Source organism: Panthera pardus, unplaced genomic scaffold, assembly GCF_024362965.1.
Source record: "Panthera pardus isolate Hobbes unplaced genomic scaffold, ASM2436296v1 HiC_scaffold_8, whole genome shotgun sequence".
In the NCBI taxonomy this organism is placed as follows: domain Eukaryota; kingdom Metazoa; phylum Chordata; class Mammalia; order Carnivora; family Felidae; genus Panthera; species Panthera pardus.
The window spans coordinates 95,129,548-95,149,587 of NW_026527013.1; the positions used below are offsets into that span (position 1 = coordinate 95,129,548).

Below are 20,040 nucleotides of genomic sequence, written 5' to 3' on the forward strand. Positions count from 1 at the left end.
TTTGTTGTTTTAGTCTTTTCATAGCATTTGCTCATCAGACACCTTTAAGTCACTAGAATACATAGAAGGAATCTTGATTTATTTTTAAGACTTTCTTCTGGAACTGTAAAGAGTACATAGTACTATACCTATAGAAAATACTAAGTTTATTAATAAGAAAGATGAAAATATAATGGTTTAGACATTTTAATCCTACTAATTTTGAAATTAATATTTTTCACCATAGCAGTGTAAGAAAAATTTCTTTCTTCAAGAAGACCAATGCTGCTATAGTGTTTGCTCACAAATAGTGTTGGGTACACACGTCGTATCTCACTGACTTGGGAAAAATTGAAGGGCAAGCCTAGCAGTTACTATTTATAGAATTATTGAAAAAAACAGACTTCTCTCAATATTTTGGTATTGAGATTAAGCAATGTAAGTTGCCAGGAACTAAAACTGACATTTTTATATTTTCATTTTTTCTTTCTAAAGGAACAAGATAAAAAAGTAGAAAGCTCAAATAAAGAAATACAGGAAAAAGATGCAATCATTGAAGAACTAAAAACAAAAATAATAGAAGAAGAAAAAAAAACTCTAGAGCTAATGGATAAAGTCACAGTTACTGATAAATTACTGGAAGAATTACAAGAACAGGTTGTAGGAAAGAACCAAGAGATTAAAAATATGAAATTAGAGCTGACTCATTCCAAGCAAAAAGAAAGACAGTGTTCTGAGGAAATAAAACAGTTAATGGGGACAGTTGAAGAACTTCAAAAGAAAAATCATAAAGATAGCCAATTTGAAACTGATATTCTGCAAAGAATGGAACAAGAAACACAAAGAAAGTTAGAACAGCTCCGGGCAGAGCTGGATGAAATGTATGGGCAGCAGATAGTACAGATGAAACAGGAGTTAATAAAACAACACATGTCACAGATAGATGAACTTAAAATATGGCATAAAGAAGAAATGGAGAATGCTTTAAGATCATATCCAGGTATTACTGTTAATGAAGATCAAATAAAAGTAATGAATATGGCAATAAATGAACTGAATATAAAATTGCAAGATAGTAATTCTCAAAAGGAAAAACTCAAGGAAGAACTAGGAGTAATTTCAGGAGAAAAGTCTACTCTACAGAGGCAGCTTGAAGACCTTTTTGAAGAATTGAGCTTTTCAAGGGAACAGATTCAGAGAGCTAGACAAACAATAGCTGAACAAGAAAGTAAACTCAATGAAGCACATAAGTCCCTTAGTACAGTGGAAGATTTGAAAGCTGAGATTGTTTCTGCATCTGAGTCCAGAAAAGAACTAGAATTAAAACATGAAGCAGAAGTTACAAATTACAAGATAAAACTGGAAATGTTAGAGAGAGAAAAGAATGCTGTATTAGACAGAATGGCTGAATCACAAGAAGCTGAATTAGAGAGGCTGAGGACACAGCTTCTGTTTAGTCATGAAGAAGAACTTTCCAAACTGAAAGAAGATTTAGAAATTGAACATCGAATAAATATTGAGAAACTTAAAGATAACTTAGGTATTCACTATAAACAGCAGATAGATGGCTTACAGAATGAAATGAGTCAAAAGATAGAAACCATGCAGTTTGAAAAAGATAGTTTGATAACTAAGCAGAATCAACTAATTTTGGAAATTTCAAAGCTAAAAGATTTACAGCAGTCCCTTGTGAATTCAAAATCAGAAGAAATGACTCTTCAAATCAATGAACTTCAAAAAGAAATTGAAATACTCAGGCAAGAAGAAAAGGAAAAGGGTACTCTTGAACAAGAAGTTCAAGAATTACAACTTAAAACTGAATTGTTGGAGAAACAAATGAAGGAAAAAGAGGATGACCTTCAAGAAAAATTCACACATCTTGAAGCAGAGAATAGCATTCTTAAAGATGAAAAGAAAGCCCTTGAAGACATGTTGAAAATGTGTACTCCTGTTAACCAAGAAGAAAGATTACTTTTCACAGACTCCATTAAGTCCAAATCCCAAGACTGTAACTGGCAAAAAGAAATAGAAGTACTTACAGAGGAAAATGAGGACCTCAAAAAACAATGTATTCAGCTAACTGAAGAGATTGAAAGGCAAAGGAACACTTTTTCATTTGCTGAAAAAAATTTTGAAGTTAACTATCAAGAGTTACAGGAGGACTATGCTTGCCTTCTCAAGGTGAAAACTGATTTAGAAGACAGCAAAAACAAACAAGAAGTAGAGTATAAAAGTAAGCTTAAAACACTTAGTGAAGAGCTTCATCATTTGCAAAGAATAAATCCAACTGTGGTAAAAATGAAAAGTTCAGTCTTTGATGATGACAAAACTTTTATAGGAGAACCCTTGGAAATTGGTGAGGTTGTTGAGAAAGATACAACAGAACTTATGGAAAAACTTGAGGTGACCAAGCGAGAAAAATTAGAACTGTCAGAGAAGCTGTCTGATCTTTCTGAACAATTAAAACAGAAACATGGTGAGATTAGTTTTCTGAGTGAAGAAGTTAAGTCTTTAAAGCAAGAGAAAGAGCAAGTTTTATTGAGATGTAGAGAGCTAGAAATCATCATTAATCATAATAGGAAAGAAAATGTAAATGCATGTGATGTTCCATTAGACTCTTTAAAAGATGGATTTGTGACAAGGACAAGCAAAGATTCTGGAGAGTCAGTTTCTAAAATAAATAAAGATTTTGGTGAAGAATCAAAAATAATGGAGGAAAATAAAATTCCTTTGGAAAATAGGACTGTTGGAAAAGAAGGCAAGCAAGAACAGTTGTTTTTGGGTCACTTGCCATTAGTGACAAGTGGATCATCACTTAGGACTACTGAACCAAGTAGAAATGATAAACTTCAGTGGGAACTTAGTGTACTTAAATCAGAGAAGGTATGTTTACTTATTTATATATGTTAAAGCACAGTGAAAATGTACATTTCACGCAAATAATGTTTTTATCTTCCTAAAACATAAATTTTACAAGAGAATGAAAGGGAGCCCTATAATGTAATTCTCATTTGGGCCTCTCATCTATCATTGCCTTTATCTATTTTTAGTTAGCACAACTTTTGATCTAAGAGTTATGAATTTGAGCCCCACGAAGGGCGTAAAGATTACTGTCTTTTTCTTAAACATTGTTGCCTTTTTTTTTTTTCAGTTAATTTATGTTACATAGTCTGTTCATAAATAGCAATGGTTTCACATTTTCTTTGGAATGGCAAGAGTTTAAATAACTTTGTAAAGAAGTTACTTTGTAATATTTTGTTGTAATATCAAACCTTGGTTTCAGCATTTTGTTTCATATTAGTGTTTTAAAAGTTCCCCAATGGGGCACCTGGGTGGCTCAGTCGGTTGGGTGTCCGACTTCAGCCCAGGTCATGATCTCACAGTCTGTGAGTTCAAACCCCGCATCGGGCTCTGTGCTCACAGCTCGGAGCCTGGAGCCTGCTTCGGATTCTGTATCTCCCTCTCTCTCTGCCCCTCCCCTGCTCATGCTCTGTCTCTCTCTGTCAAAAATAAGTAAACATTAAAAAACAAAGAAAGAAAGAAAAATTATAAAAGTTCCCCAACTAAAAATTAACTCTTAAACTTTAGTACTTTATATAGTATTTATTCAGTAGTTATAAAACCATCTTTCCCTGAAAGAAATCTCAACTTAAGTCCCAGAGTTTTCTCTGAGTACTGTGTAAAGCTGAAGGGGGTAAAAAGTATTCTACTTATAACTAAAGAATGCATATAATGAATAATAATAGATATATAATATCTGATGTTATATATAATAGTAATAGAAAATAATGCTGTATTAGACACAATCTAATACAGTTAGGTTATAATATCTACTATTGTATACAATAGTAGATCTTATGTATTTATTAAATATAATAAAAATAGATATATAATAATAGATTACTCTTGACCAATATGCAGTTTGCGAGTTACTAGTATTAGAAATAACTGGAAAATTCCACTCGGTATTTTGTGTAATGCTGCTAAGTAAGGCTTTACTTTTCTTCACTTATGCAGCATATATTTATTGAATGTCTCACTAGGTATAGGGAGTATAGTAACAAGAGAAAGAAGATTCCTTCTCACAGCATGAATATACTCTAGTGAGGGAGGCAGACAATAGATGAGGAAACAAGTGGAGTAGTTAGAAGTGGTAATAAGTCCTATAAAGAAAATAAAGCATAATGTGATAGAGAATGATGGGTAGTGGTGACAACATTAAATACGGAAAGGTCTGTTCTAAGAATTGACCTTTGAACTGAGATCTGAATAATGAGGAGGAGCCTACCACATGCAAATTAGGGCAATTGTAAAGACCTGGGTGAGTTGGAGGAACCAAATGAAGGTGTGTTTAGTTGAGTTTGAAAGCAGGAGAGTGGAAGGAAAAATGTTTGAAGAAGAAAGAAGAGACTAGATCTTGGAGAGCCTTTCAGACTTTGTAAGAAGTTGAGACTATACACAGTAGGAAACCATTGGAAGGTTTTCTCTTTTTACTTCTAATAAATACAGATCTTATGATGGAGTTACATTACAATAAACCTATTGTAAATTGGAATATGTTAAGTTGAAAATGAAGTTAATGCCCTTAACCTACTGGACATAATAGCTTAACCTAGTCTACCTTAAGCATGCTCAGAATACTTGTATTAGCTTACATACAGTTGGGCAAAATCATCTAACACAAAGCCTATTTTACAATAAAGTGTTGAATGTGTCATGTAATTTATTGAATACTATACTGAAAGTAAAAAACAGAATGGTTGTTGGGACACCTGGTGGCTCAGTCAGTTAAGTGTCTGACGTTGGCTCAGGTCATGGTCTCACAGTTTTTGTGAGTTCGAGTCCCGCGTTGGGCTCTGTGCTGACAGCTTGGAGCCTAGAGCCTGCTTTGGATTCTGTGCCTCCCTCCCTCTCTCTCTCTGTCCCTCCCCTGCTCGTGCTCTGTCTCTCTCAAAAATAAATACACATTAAAAAGGTTAAATTAAAAAAAAAAAAAGAACGGTTGTAAATGTATTGGCTGTTCATCCTTGTGATCATGTGGCTGACTAGGAGCTCTGGCTCGCTGCTACTGCCCAGCACAAGAGTGTGCCATACTGTGTATCACTGGCCTGGGGAAAGATCAAAATTCAAAATTTGAAGTACAGCTTCCTATTGAATGTGTATCACTTTTACACCATTATAAAGTCAAAAAATCCTGGGTCATAAGTTGGGGACTGTCTGTATATTTGCATTTATGATCTTATATTAAATGTAAAGATATTTTATATTTTAATAACTTAAATAGAGTTTAAAAATTCAAACTGCATAACGGTTAATGCTTCGTTAATTATCTGCAGTGGTTTTCAAAAGCATAATGTGATTACAGTTCAATTACTCCTGCAAATGTCAGAGATCATTTAAATTTTTTAAAAAAGACTGAATTGGAGTGAATTTGAAGCTGTCAAATGGTCAGATTTTCTCAGTAAGAATTTTACTTTCTCTACTGAAGACATTTTCAGTGACATTCAGATACCCTCTCCTTGACATTAACTTACATAAACTAAAGAGAAGCAAACTGGTAAATTCCTTCCCAGTTGTCACTACCATGACAAACCCTCTTACTGGGAGAGGGGAGTAAAGGGGGGGGGGGGGGCGCGGGGAAGGAGCTCACAGAAGAAATGGATAATTTTACACAACAGTAACACCTACAAGCAATCTACATATGCTTAGAAATAATGCTGACTCCCCCCAGAATACCATACTCTTGGATGAAATTAATTGGCTAATAAACATGAAAAGGTGCTTTCAACCTTATGAGTCTCACAATAAAATGTGGTGAGGATATGGGGAGATGAGTACTCACATACGCTGTTAATGTCAATATAAATTGGTACAATTACAGAAAACATAGTTTGGTAAAATTTAATACATTTAATGTACATTACCTATGACCCTGCAGAACCATTTCTAGGTGGTTGTCAGTGTGGTCCCTGACTAGCAGTATCAGCAGCACTTGAAAACAGGTTAAAATTAAAATTTTGGGGCCCCACACCAGACTTCCTAAACCCGAAGCTCAGGGAAAGGGCCAAGCCATCTGTTTTAACAAGCACTCCAGGTTATTCTGGTGCCTGCTAAAGTTTGAGAACCACTTTATGAGGGAAACACAAGTATATTTGTACAGGAGCATATCTAAGAATTTACTGCAGTATTTTTGAAATATCAAAAAATTAGAAATAATAGTTGGTCTCCAAGAAGGAAATTGACAAATCGTGGTGTATTCACAGATACTGTACCACAGTTAAAATAAATTAACCTGTATCTACATGGATAGATCTCAGTATATTGAATGAGAAGAATGATTTGCAAAATAAATACCATTTTGCACCATTTATGTAAATTCTCAAAAACATATATATTGTTTACATGTACTGAAAAGTGATAATATAAGAAATGGAGTGGACTTGTTGCAAATTTATGATAATAATTGCCTCTGGGAAAGGAGGAATGGGAATATAGTGGATTAAATTTTATTTATGTTTCCTTTCTAACCAAAAAAGTTTGTAGAAAGGAGAGAAATGAGGGGGAGGAAGACAAAATAATTGTATTTATTTGGGTTGTGAGTACATGTTTATTACATTATTCTTTTAATTTCTCTATATTTAAAATATTTTTATTTTTTAAATGCTTATTATTTTGAGAGAGAGTACAAAGTGGGTGAGGAGCCAGAGAGAGGGAGAAAGAATCCGAAGCAGGTTCCATGCTCTCAGCACAGAGCCCGACGTGGGGCTCAGTCTCACAAACTGTGAGATCATGACCTGAGCTGAGATCAAGAGTCGGATGCTTAACCAACTGAGCCACCCAGACAACCCTAAAATATGTTTAAATGATGAAGCAGGCCATACTACTATACCATCTATCAAAGGTTACAATAAAGTTGCAGTAATGGCAATATTGTGCTACTTTCCTTGAAAAAGATAGATCAGTGCAACAGAATGAAGTAAGAAAAATTAGACCTCTCTCTTTTTTTTAATATATGAAATTTATTGTCAGATTGGTTTCCATACAACACCCAGTGCTCATCCCAAAAGGTGCCCTCCTCAATACCCATCACCCACCCTCCCTTCCCTCCCACCCCCCCATCAACCCTCAGTTTGTTCTCAGTTTTTAAGAGTCTCTTATGATTTGTCTCTCTCCCAGTCTAATCTCTTTTTTTTTCCTTCCCCTCCCCCATGGGTTTCTGTTAAGTTTCTCAGGATCCACATAAGAGTGAAACCATATGGTATCTGTCTTTCTCTGTATGGCTTATTTCACTTAGCATCACACTCTCCAGTTCCATCCACGTTGCTACAAAGGGCCATATTTCATTCTTTCTCATTGCCACGTTGTACTCCATTGTGTATATAAACCACAATTTCTTTATCCATTCATCAGTTGATGGACATTTAGGCTCTTTCCACAATTTAGCTATTGTTGAGAGTGCTGCTATAAACATTGGGATACATGTGCCCCTATGCATCAGTACTCCTGTATCCCTTGGGTAAATTCCTAGCAGTGCTACTGCTGGGTCATAGGGTAGGTCAATTTTTAATTTTTTGAGGAACCTCCACACTGTTTTCTAGAGTGGCTGCACCAGTTTGCATTCCCACCAACAGTGCAAGAGGGTTCCCGTTTCTCCACATCCTCTTCAGCATCTATATAGTCTCCTGGTTTGTTCATTTTGGCCACTCTGACTGGCGTGAGGTGATATCTGAGTGTGGTTTTGATTTGTATTTCCCTGATGAGCGATGTTGAGCATCTTTTCATGTGCCTGTTGGCCATCTGGATGTCTTCTTTAGAGAAGAGACTATTCATGTTTTCTGCCCATTTCTTCACTGGATTATTTGTTTTTTGGCTGTGGAGTTTGGTGAGCTCTTTATCCATTTTGGATACTAGCCCTTTGTCCGATATGTCATTTGCAAATACCTTTTCCCATTCCGTTGGTTGCCTTTTAGTTTTGTTGATTGTTTCCTTTGCTGTGCAGAAGCTTTTTATCTTCATGAGGTCCCAATAGTTCATTTTTGCTTTTAATTCCCATGCCTTTGGGGATGTGTCAAGTAAGAAATTGCTATGGCTGAGGTAAATTAGACCTCTCTTATATAAAGTTTTAAACTGTAATTTCATGTATTTCCCCCTTGTAGTCAGTAAATGCAGAAGATAGAAGTTATTTTAAAAATGTAAGTTGTTTAAAAATATTCTAATGTGTACATACATTCACTTTAAGAATGATTTAAGGCTACAGATGGAAGCTCAGCGTATATGCCTCTCTCTGGTTTATTCAACTCATGTGGATCAGGTTCGTGAATATATGGAAAATGAAAAAGATAAAGCCCTTTGTAGTCTTAAGGAGGAACTTATTTCTGCCCAAGAGGAAAAGATAAAGGAACTTCAGGAAATACACCAGCAAGAGCTACAGAATATAAAAACACGAGAAACAGGTAAATGGCTTTCTAAAAAAATTATAAGTACTATGAAATAAGTAAATATCACTTAAAGCCCACCATTCCATGATTCTGTCCTGGTCTTAGAACCCATAGAGGAAGGTAACTGTATATCCAAGTCCTGGATTCATCTGTTCATATAATCATTGCACATTTTTTTAAGTGCTTGGGAAATCTAAAATTACTGAATCATTTTCCCACAGAAGTTGTAATCAAGTGGCAAAGCAATATAAAATAAACTCTTAGAAAACAATAGATCAATTTCTATAATAGAAAAATGACTAGAAAGAATGGAAGAAAAAAGGAAAAAAGACTTCTACCTCCTGGGAGGAGGAGTCGAGTGAGGTTGCAGGCAGGAGTAGGGTTGTTGGAATTTTAGGGAAGGTTCCTGAGTCTTAAACATAGAGGTGTGAGAGATCGTAGCCATCTTGGAGAATTGAGAGTTCAAGTTACGTGAGAAAGTGGTGGGTTATAAAGCTGTTAAGATTGACAGGAGCTTGGTTAGAAAAGGCCTTATATACTCTGAAGCATATTTAAGCTTTATGCTATTGGTGATAGGACCTGTAAGATTTTAAGTATCGGGAGTAACAGTAAAATTTTTATTTTAAGGTAACACCATGAGGCAAAGTAAGGAAGGTGATTAGTTCTAGAAAGACCAGTTAAGCAACTTTGGAGGTAATTCTGCTAACAATAAGGGGCTGAATAAAATGTCATTGAGGATGGAAGAGAGAGTCAAAGAAGTAGGCTGTAGTCTGCAGTTGATATTAGGAGGAAAGGGGGAAGAATTGAGAGTGGTCCGTAAGTTTCTAGCTTGGGTAGCTAGATTGAAGGGGAGACTAGTCATGAGGAGTATGCAGAGCAGATCTATGGGAAGAATAATAAATCCAGTTTGGAACATATTGAGTTAAAAATACCTCTTGACTTAAAAAAAAAGAGTTATCTAGTAGGCAGTTAAAAATAGAAGTCTGAAATGCAAGAGGTTTAGGCTCAAGATTAAGATTTGGAAATCCAAAGATCATTTGAGGCCAGAGAAAAGAATGAGATGTCCTAGGAGACTGTACAGTAGGCACTGTGAGAAGCAACAACATATAAGGCATCTGAAGTACAAGACTAGTTGTAGTTAGCTTTTATCTCTAGTAATTGTTTAATCACTCTATTAAGTAGACTTCCTGTGTTCAAAACGTCTGTAGGTTTTCACCCTTGACAGATAACACTTTTGAGAATGAGGTGGTTCCTAAGTTTGTCTAGTTGCTCTGTTGAACAGAATAGAATTTAGGGAGTGGCTTAAATATCATTTTTCCACTTCAGGAGTTCTTTAGGTTTGAATGTAATAAGATTTTAAGCATGTATTATTTTTAATGATATCCTCTAAAGGATAGAATCTGTCCAGTGGTTTTTCAACTATAAGTTAATTAATGGGTCCACTAATGGTTGATGCAGTTAGTGAGTAATGGCCAGCATTTTTTTTTTTTTTAGTAAATAAAAGAATACAGTAGAACAGAAAACATTAAAAGCATATAGTATATTAAAAAAAGTAAATAAAGATCTGTGAAATTCTTGTTTCAGTTTTCCGTGGATGTGTATAATAGGTTACAATATATGACATATTTCTTATATTGGGGAGTAGTAAAATTTGTAAATCACCACTTCATACCATTTTGTAGGATATAAACTGAGAATCTTAAAAATTATCTGAGACCATTAACATTGAGCAGTGGAAAATAAGTTTTAAAGAAGGAATTTAAAACTAATCTTATTGTAAGGGAAGCTTCCAGTTGACACAGGTTTAAAATGATAATAGTACTTAAGTAGATAAATGTTTAATACAGTATCTGTTCTATTAGGTGATGAAGTGAAGCCTTTACAAATGCTTATTGGAAAACTACGCAGGGCAGTGTCTGAAGAATGTTTTTATTTTACACAGGTAAGATATTAGTTAAAAAGTACTAGGAATGAAATCTTGCCGTTTGCAACTACGTGGATGGAACTACAGGGTATTATGCTAAGCGATAGAGAAAGACAAATATCATATGACTTCACTCATATGAGGACTTTAAGAGACAAAACAGATGAGCATAAGGGAAAGGAAACAAAAATAATATAAAAACAGGGAGGGGGACAAAACATAAGAGACTCTTAAATAATGGAGAGCAAACGGAGGGTTACTGGAGGAGCTGTGGGAGGGGCGATGGGCTAACTGGGTAAGGAGCATTAAGGAATCTACTCCTGAAATCATTGTTGCACTGTATGCTAACTAATTTGGATGTAAATTTAAAAAAATTAAATTAAAAAATGTAAAAAAAAATACTTTTAGACAGGAAATGCTATACTTCAGAACTGCACTTAGAAAATATTCCTGGGTTTTTAACTTTAAAATGAACATTTAAATGTTTTCTGATAATGTTTTGAAACAAAAGAGATTGGAGTAAATTATCTCAGCAGTGGAACAGACAAAAGGTATACCTAATACAAAAAAACAGTGGACCAATAGAACCCAAAAAAAGTCTGTTTCCTGCCCCTGCCAACTTTGGTGGTTGAGTGCATCCATTGACTTACCTGGGGAGATTGCACAAGATCAATGAGATATGATTTCACACTTCAGATTGCCAAAGTCTAAAAACTCTAATTATGCTAAGTATGTTTGTGAACTTAGAGTGAGATAGAAGCTCTTACACACTCCTGGTGGAAATGTACTACCTTGAGAAGGAGATTGGCAGGGTGTATTTTTGAAGATATATACATCCTACAACCCAAGCATTTATTTGTGCACAATCAGATCTGTTCATTGCTAGAGTGTCTTTATTAAGTTAAAAATGGGAAACAACTCAGCTTTCCATGAACAATGGTAATAAATAAATTGTGTTATCTCGATGCACTGGAACTCCGTTTAGCAGTGTTTGATGTCTGTACTAATGTCAGTAAATCTCAAAAGTATAAAGTACGTATGCTCAAATAATTACCTCTGGATAGAGAAAAAGGTGCATAAAATGGATAAGCAGTACTTAAAATAGAGAGCTTCAAATCTATATGTAATTTTCAGTTTCTTTAAAAAATATGGAGATAATATGACAAAATTGACCATTTGTTAAAGGTAAGTAATAGATAAACTATTTTTCTGCATATTTGAAATAGTTCAGAATTTATAATCTTTGCTTTGGTTTGTCCCTAATCTCTATCCCGGGCTTTTATATTTATGAATTGGAGGAAGAGGGTGGTATTAGTTGGGACAGGTAGAGCTACCTTACTGATTTTGATTACCTATAAAATTGTTCAAAGAACAGTGTTGCAAAAACCTCAAAAAGTAAGAAGCAACCACACCTAATGCATGTCTTCATTCAGCTACTCAGCAGTGTCCACTTCCACTTCTGAAGCGTTCAGGCATTGTCCTTTCATATCTATTGTTGATATTCAGTAAATAATGGAAAGAGAGCCCAAGTCGAATTAGTTAAGTTATAAGCTGACTTTATGTTTTTTTTCCTTTTGTTATTGTCTTTACCTGATCCCTAATCTCAAGTTGAAATATGAATCACTTGTTCTGATAGAGGGGTCCTCTGGGGTTCTTCATGAAACTTGGTTTTGTCACTAATCATGTTGCCATAGACTAGTTTTTTCATCTTTTTGAGTCCATTTCTTCATTAGTAAATGGGGTGATCATTCAGGTTTCTGCCAACCCTAGTATGATAAAATTCCATTTTAGAAACTGCTGAAAATTTAATACACTCAGTTGTTAATTGACAGTATAGTTAACTTTTAAGCGAATCTCAAGAAATAGTAATAAACAATTTGGTTTTTTCCAGTTGTTTCCAGTTGTGTGCAGGGCAAAGGTAAAACTTATTTTGAGGGCTTCTGAAATGATTATGGGTCATGTGTTGTTTTTAAATGATGGTAGAATTTTCTGTTGCTCAGAAGAAAAAAACTAATAATGTGTCACATATTTGTAATTTGTGCATATAAAGCATAGAATTCTACCTATGTGTTACAGAAAAGTACATGAATGTGATCTACTTCATATAATTTTTTTTTAATTTAAATTTTAGTTAACATACAATGCAGTATTGGTTTCAGGAGTAGAATTCAGTGATTCATCACTTACAGCACCCAGTGCTCATCACAAGAGCCTTCAGAATTTATAGACTACTTTCCAGTCATAATTTTTTTTTTTTTTTTGAGTAAGCTCTATGCCCAACATGGGGCTTGACCTCATGACCCCAAGATCAAGAGTCACATGCTCTGCCAACTGAGGCACCCCTAATCATCATCTTTTAACTTCTGTCCTTGTCTTCTGGTGTTTTTTCAAGGGTAGTTGGCATTACAGAGATAACATCAATCTAAGATACAAGCTAGAAAGTGGTAGATTGCAGTACAACCTATATTCATTATTAGAAGCAGAAAAAATAGGTTGTGCAGTTAGGATTATCAGTATTTTTCCACTGTAGGAAGTATTTTATGTCCTAGAGAGAGAGAAAGATTTAGATTTAACCATTTCTTTTGCAGACTGATTTGGTGTATGGGATAGTGTTTCCTTGCTGATTTTTCTGTGCCATTTTGACTTTTACATATAGGAAAATAACGTTTAATGATTTTTCAGAGGCAGAAATCAAAAATTTTTAATTTTGTAAAATACTAATTTTGTTAATAGACTTTTTGCAATGTCCTTGGTGAACATCATACTCCTGCTATAAAATGTGACATAAATATAGAAGAGAAAGAGAGTTCTGGTGTGCATACTTCTGAAAATCAAGAACAAGAATTGCAAGATTATAGATATGAAGTTCAAGGTAATAAAATCTTACAGTCTTTTTTCTTTTTTCTTAAATATTTATTTGTTTGTTTTGTGAGATAGAGTGCAAGCAGGGGAGGGGCAGAGAGAGAGGGAGAGAGAATCTTAAACAGGTTTCACACTCATTGTGGAGCCGACCCAGGGCTCAATCTCACAGCCATGAGATCATGACCTAAGCCAAAACCTAGAGTCGGACACTTAACCAACTGAGCCACTCAGGTGCCCCTTCCCACATTATTTTCTTAAGTCAGTTAATGTGATGAACTTTTACTTTTAATCATAATTCAGTCATTTAATATCTTTTGGGATTCATGAAATCTTATTTTTAATATACATTTTAATTTATGTAATGCAATAATTGTGATATAAAGAGAATCAACGATGTCCACAAGTTTGCTTGTGAAATGAAATTATTATAATTGTTTATTTATCATCTAGACTTTCAAGAAAATATGCAAACTCTTCTCACCAAAGTAACAGAAGAATACAACAAACTCTTGGTACTTCAAACACGATTAAGTAAGGTCTGTGAAATGGAAAATGTATTATGTTTTCATTTATTGTGTCACATGCTGTTTTGTAAGCTTCTTCATCAACTAAGCATTTCTAAAATAAGTGAACATGAAAAAGATGAAGGAAAAGTTACATATTCATAGTATCAATGAACTAACGGAATATCTGCAAGTTGAATACTATTTACCCCATTTGAGAGTTTTGGAAATCCTGATAAAGTAAGATATATATAAAATGTCAGATTGTAAACTTGGTGAAGCAGTTGTATTTAGTTTTCTATATAGCAGTTTTAAAGTAGCGGGTCTGTTTTAGAGAAAAATGGAATTAGTATAGTTGTTTAGAACATAGCTAATTAGTTTCACACAGTGTTAGATATGTCAAATTTCTTTCAAGTAGTTGTTTTAGAAATGTATGCAAGAGAATATAGATGGCATAGTGTAATTTATTAACTATCAGAAAAATAAATAGCATATATTGGCAAAGATAAGTGTTATGATCTTGATGTTGTAGAAAAAATCCAGAAGGATCTCTATGTCTGTTTATTTGGGGTACTTTTGATGTCATTCTACTTAACTGGGCAGATTTGAAAGATTTAACTGACACGCAGCGAAAGTTCTGCTTATGAGGGATGCTTTGCTAAGAAAATTAGATGCAGATGTGGTTTGGTAACACTGTGTAATCATGGTCTGACATCAACCGGACCTCAGGATCACTTGACAATTCTTGTTCTTCTTTCTCTTCCCCTCCCTCTTTCTCGCCTTCTATCTTCCTCTGTTTCTCTTTTCCCCTTTCCATCATTCCTTTTCTCTTTCTCTTCCTCTGCAAGTAAATAAACTATCCTGCCTTTTCTAAAACCTGTAAACCTACTCCACTGTCTTACAGATAACTATGTAGGAGGGCAGGTGGATAGATAAAAATCCTTATTTAACTCTACATTTCCCTACAATAATTACTTTTCTTTCTACATCCCTTCATAGCCAAGGTGTTGATCCCTATTCAAAATCATCATACCATTTTCTTACCAGTACTCTTAGCAGTTTGGATTTTTTTGTTTTTCTACTGCCCTTATCCTGCCTCCAGGGATCCTTCTTCTCTAGTCATACTTGGGTTTGGATCCTTCTTCTCTAGTCATACTTGGGTTTCTGAGGGCTGCTTAGAAAATTAGATGCAAATGTGGTTTGGTGACACTACGTCATCATGGTCTGACATCAGCCAGACCCTCAGGATCACTTCACCGTTCTTTTATGTGGTACTTTACCTTCTCACAATCCCTTCAGTGGATGTTTCTCAGCTTTACAACTTTCCTCAAGTCATATATTCTACTTCTGGTCCCCCTTTGTATTTGGCCTTATCTCCTATTTCTCTACAAATATCAGAGCTATCAATTATAAATTATCTCAGCCTGCTACCTCTAGACCATATGTATTTCTTTAAGTCTCTGAATGCCCTAATTAATTTTCCTTCTGTCTCAGAAGTTATTCCTTTCCATAACCAAGGTTATTTTATTTCCTGTGACTTTGTTAATATCCCTTTCTACCTCTTCCAAGATTGATAACATGTCCCTTCCCTCTCTTCTGTGATTTCAGCTCCTTTGCTTGTGTTTTTCTCTGTTTCTGTCCTTTCCCCTCGCACATTCCTTACGTCTCTCCTATTTAGAACATAACTGGTCCTCAATGCCACATCTTCCTTTGTGGTTCTCTTTCTCCTTCATGGTTACATTGTTTGAAAGAAAAAATAGACTATAGCGGGAACCTCCCCATCTGCTCCCCTCTCCTCCCCATTGTAAACAAGCTTCCAACTTGCACTTCACTAAGCTTTCTTTGATCAAAGTCAGTGGTGAATCCTTAACTGTCAGATTTCCTTTCTGTTTTCTTACCTTCCTTGTTTTCTTTTAAAAGTATGTTGCTTTTCTTCATGGCAATACACAGTTGAAACTATTAAATAGTGTAGGAGGGCTTATAGGAAGCAAGTAATCCACAGTGATGGATTTGTGAGTCAGTGAATGATGTGTCATTTTGCCTCTTTCTTTTTAGGACACTGAGTAGGGAACAGTTTGGTTTGATGAGAGAAACACCTCCCTTCCCCAGTACCAGAATGTGGGAGGCTTACTTTGGAACACAGATACCCACCCTAACTTCTTTAGTTCTCCCCAGAAAAAAAATTAAAAAGTGAAATTCACATGTTAACCCATTAAGGTAGCTTTCACCACAAAGGCATCCAGAGGTTGGTTGAGATCAGTCTCAGCACTGCAATATATCACTGTCTAACCTGTTAGCTTCATCTTCTAACCCTCCTCCTCCTCATTTTAGCCATACTGAAATACTCCCAGAGTTTCCCAAATGTACCCTGGTCTTTCACACCTTGGCCTTTATTGAATGCTGGTTTTTTTCTGCCTGACACTGCCATCAAACTCCAGTCTGCTTGGTGTGTTCTTCCAGTTGGTTCAGATGTTATTTCCTTTGTGTCCTCTTTACCTGTCTTCCTAGACTTAGGCATTTCTTCCTCCATTCTGTTGGCCTTTGGTTACTGCATTTACCTTTTTCTGTTAATTATAATAACAAGAAAAATAATAAATGCAAGTTTGTGCCAAGAACTATGGCAACAGGGAAAAGGGGGGAGGTAATGATCTATTTAAAATAATTCCTAGATTCTAAACCCTTCAGAATCAGGGAGTCTTGTCTTTATTTTTATTTCTTCTTAGTGTGGTCCTTGGTTGGAGCACATGGTAGAGGTTTAATAAGTGCTGAATGAATTAAGTGAAGAGATATATTTGTAAAAGTAGGCTGGAAACTGAAGAATTTACCTGATGGTCTTTATTTTCTTTGGGAAATTAAGAGGCAAGGTCTTCTGTTGAAGTTGTACTAGGGGTTAGGCACGGGGTAGAGGACTTGATAAGAATAGTAACCAGTAAAGTAGCCTTCATGGGAAATAGTTTTATCCTGTGGCTCACCTGCTTTTTGTGGTATTATTTGTTCATCTAGCCGAGCAAGTCCAAACTCTTTCTCCTTGTTTTTAAGGTGCTTTGTAGTCTAAATCTATCTTATTTACATAGCCACCTTCCCCCATCCTTATCCAAATTAAACCCCTCTTTACAAGATAGTTTTCTTTACTAGTTATAGCATTAGGCTGTTCATTCACAAATGGCTCATACTCTTTTTTCAGTATAACCTTTCTGATCATTGCCCAAAATGACTGAGGCCTGAATCAAGTTTGACTTACTCTATAACTACTCACACACATCATTCTTTCTTCTCTGTTATTGTCCTTATAGTCAATTATAGTTTAGTGCTTCTCTAGTTACTTAATTTTATTTCCCCAACTAGTTGATACATTCTGTAAGGGCAGATACACATTTTTTTTTTTTTACTGATTTTATCTTAGTCTCTCTTGTCACAGTGCTAGCCATGTAGTAGATGATTATTAAGTATTCTATGAATCACTAAATTAAGACACCTAAGCATCTGACAAATTGCTGCCTAATTATAATAGTTAAGGAAATAACTTGAGGTTCATCTGTTTTCATTATTTTCCTTCCTTTTGTGTAAAGAACCATACCATTTGTCAATTACTTGGATGTACATAGGTTATATCCAGAGATTCATAAAGTTATATTACCAAGTATTGATAAGCATAAAATTTACAGTGTATGAGTTGAAATTCCGAAGACCAAGTCATATTACAAATACTGTATGAGTTATATACCAAAATTCTGTGCAGCTTCTGTTTTTGTATTAAAATGAACTTCTTTCTGGGTATGAAAGAACAGTACACTTCCTAATATAATTGCAGTGCTGTGAAGGGAATGTGAATCAGTGTCAGAAGAAAGCGTGGAATAACGTAGAAGCAAAAATATTTATATCAGAGTATTAAAATTCTAAGTGATTTCAAAAACATTTTCAATGTAAAGCTGCTGTAATATAACTTTCAAAATGCTAGATCGTATATTTATGTCACTCCTTTTCTGTTCTTTTCAATAGATACATGGACAGGAGACAGATGATGTGAAGCTTGAGGTTGCAGAAGGAGGTCTACCAAAAGAGGAAACAGAGTTTTTATCAGCCTCTCAGATGACCAATTTGCATGACATTGGTAAATTTTGATTATATGCCACAGTGTAGTATTTTTATACCAAATATTTAATCATTTGATTTTTTTTTTTTTTTAACTTTTGAGAGAGAGAGAGCACAAGTAGGGGAGGAGCAGGAGAGAGAGGTAGAGGATCTGAAGCAGGGGCTCTGCCCTGACAGTAGCAAGCCCACTGCCAGGCTCAAACTCATGGTCATGACCTGAGCCAAAGTCAGATGCTCAGGTGACTGAGCCACCCAGTGCCCTAGTCATTTGATTTTCTTACTTTACAATTTGAGATAACCTCGTGACCTTGGGCATTTCAGTATAATCTCTCTGGTCTCAGTTTTCTCATTCTTAAAGTGGAAGATTTGGACTATTGCTATCTTTGATCCCTTCTCACTTCTTATTCTGTGATTCTAAATTGTTTCCAGTTGAAAGACATAAAGTTGGTAGATTTAGGGGTACTACAGACATGAAGATTAAAGAAATGATCTTGAATTGCACGATTCATTTTGTTTGTTTGTTTTCTTGAGTCAAATTGAGTTTAAATTGAAACTTGAGTTATTACTAGTAAAAAAAACATTATTTTTTCGAAGAAGAATGAATATCTCCACACACAAAAAAGTGATTGTGGTATTTCACTAAGAAATTTCTGTTGAAGTGTTTATTTTCTTCTCTTCATATAACTTAGATGTCAGTCATAAAAGCAAGTTATCTGCTCTGCAAGATTCTGAAAAAATTAGGCGACTGGAAGGACAAGTTCAAGAATTAGAAAACTTCATCTCCGCTTTGCAGCAACAATTGAAAGAAACTGAAGAAAACTATGGGGCAGAGATCCATTGTTTGCAGGAAAGGCTTCAAGCTGTCAGTGAGTCTACAGTTCAGCCAAGGTATCTGTCTACTTATAATTTCATTCAACAGCATTTGTAGAGTAGTAATAGTCATAACATGATTGTTTTCCAGAAGAAAATGTGACTTAAGGAAAATTTGATGAAAGAGATGGGGAGGTAGCATTATCAAGGAATAAGAATAAGAGATAATTCTTTGAAATGTGTGAAATATTATAAACTGAAGACATTATAGGGATTTTACACCTTATTTTATAAAAATGCTGGTTGTTGTTAATTTGCTGAGAGAGTGTGCATATATTTGTTATCATATGCCTGGTCTTTACTACCTTGATGTGGGACATACCCAAGAAATATAAGATAGGATCATTCTAGTCATGACTGGACTTTCTCCACTTTGTTGTCTAATATTCAGATTCACCATGTCCCGAACTCTGGATCTTCCCCTTGAAATTTGTTCCTTCAGCAGCCATCTCCATCTGAGGTTACTCTTCTTTTTCTCATACCTCACTTCCAGTCTATCAAAAAATCCTGTTATTTCTGCCTCCAAAATACATCTAAACTGGACCACTTCTCACTAGCCCCCTGCTGCCTACCATCGTCATGTCTCACGTGGATTACTGCAACAACTGATCTCTCTCCTTCTACCCTAACTCTTCCCTAAAGTCTGTCCTCAGCACATTTCCACAACTAGATTTAAGACATGATCAGATCACGTTAGTCCAGTGCTGTTCTGTCCTTCCAGTGCCTTACTAGGTCCTACATGATGGTTCCCTGTTACCACTTTGACTTTATCTCCTGTTGACTCACCCACTGGTCACTATTCTCATGCCGCACATTCTCCTTGAGATCTCAGACCATCAGTATGCTCCTGCTTTAGAATGATCTTTCTTCAGATATTTACATGCCCAACACATTACCTCCTTTGGCTCTTTATGCAGATATGATGTTCTTATGATGTCTATTCTATTACCCCCACTTAAATTAAAATCGTTTTTTAGAACTCTGTACGCTAATTTCCCACGTCATTTCTTTCTATATTACTTAATATTATCTGTTATATATATATAAAGTATGTATGTATAAGATGAAAACCAAGTTTATATATATTTACCGGGGAGTTTGATTTTATTTGTTTTGTTTAGTGTCTTTCTTTTATGAAAGACTTCAAGCTTTGTAAGGGTGGGGATTTTTGCCCATTTGAGTCATTGATGTGTCCCAGACCGTGTAATTATTCCCTCTGCTAGTAGGTGCTCAGTAAATATTTGTTAAATGAATGAACGAACAGTTCATAATTTAGTTGGGGAGTGTGCTATAATATTTAGCTCTATGCAATGTTCAGAGATTTCATCTAACTTTGGCTGGCTCTGCTCTTCTAGGACTGTCTTCATAGGCA

At 35.2% G+C, this 20,040-nt stretch overlaps 1 protein-coding gene across 6 annotated transcripts in view; it reads left to right on the top strand.

Annotated features, from left to right (window-relative positions):
• AKAP9 (A-kinase anchoring protein 9) overlaps positions 1-20,040 on the top strand; it is a 152,645-nt gene that overhangs the window by 44,869 nt on the left and 87,736 nt on the right. For all 6 annotated transcript variants that reach the window (XM_019443282.2, XM_019443283.2, XM_019443285.2 and 3 more), the window contains 7 exons: positions 475-2,862; positions 8,219-8,432; positions 10,280-10,359; positions 13,075-13,213; positions 13,654-13,739; positions 17,706-17,817; positions 18,488-18,686. In XM_019443282.2, the coding sequence (XP_019298827.2) occupies positions 475-2,862; positions 8,219-8,432; positions 10,280-10,359; positions 13,075-13,213; positions 13,654-13,739; positions 17,706-17,817; positions 18,488-18,686 (3,218 nt within the window). The remainder of the gene's footprint in view (positions 1-474; positions 2,863-8,218; positions 8,433-10,279; positions 10,360-13,074; positions 13,214-13,653; positions 13,740-17,705; positions 17,818-18,487; positions 18,687-20,040) is intronic.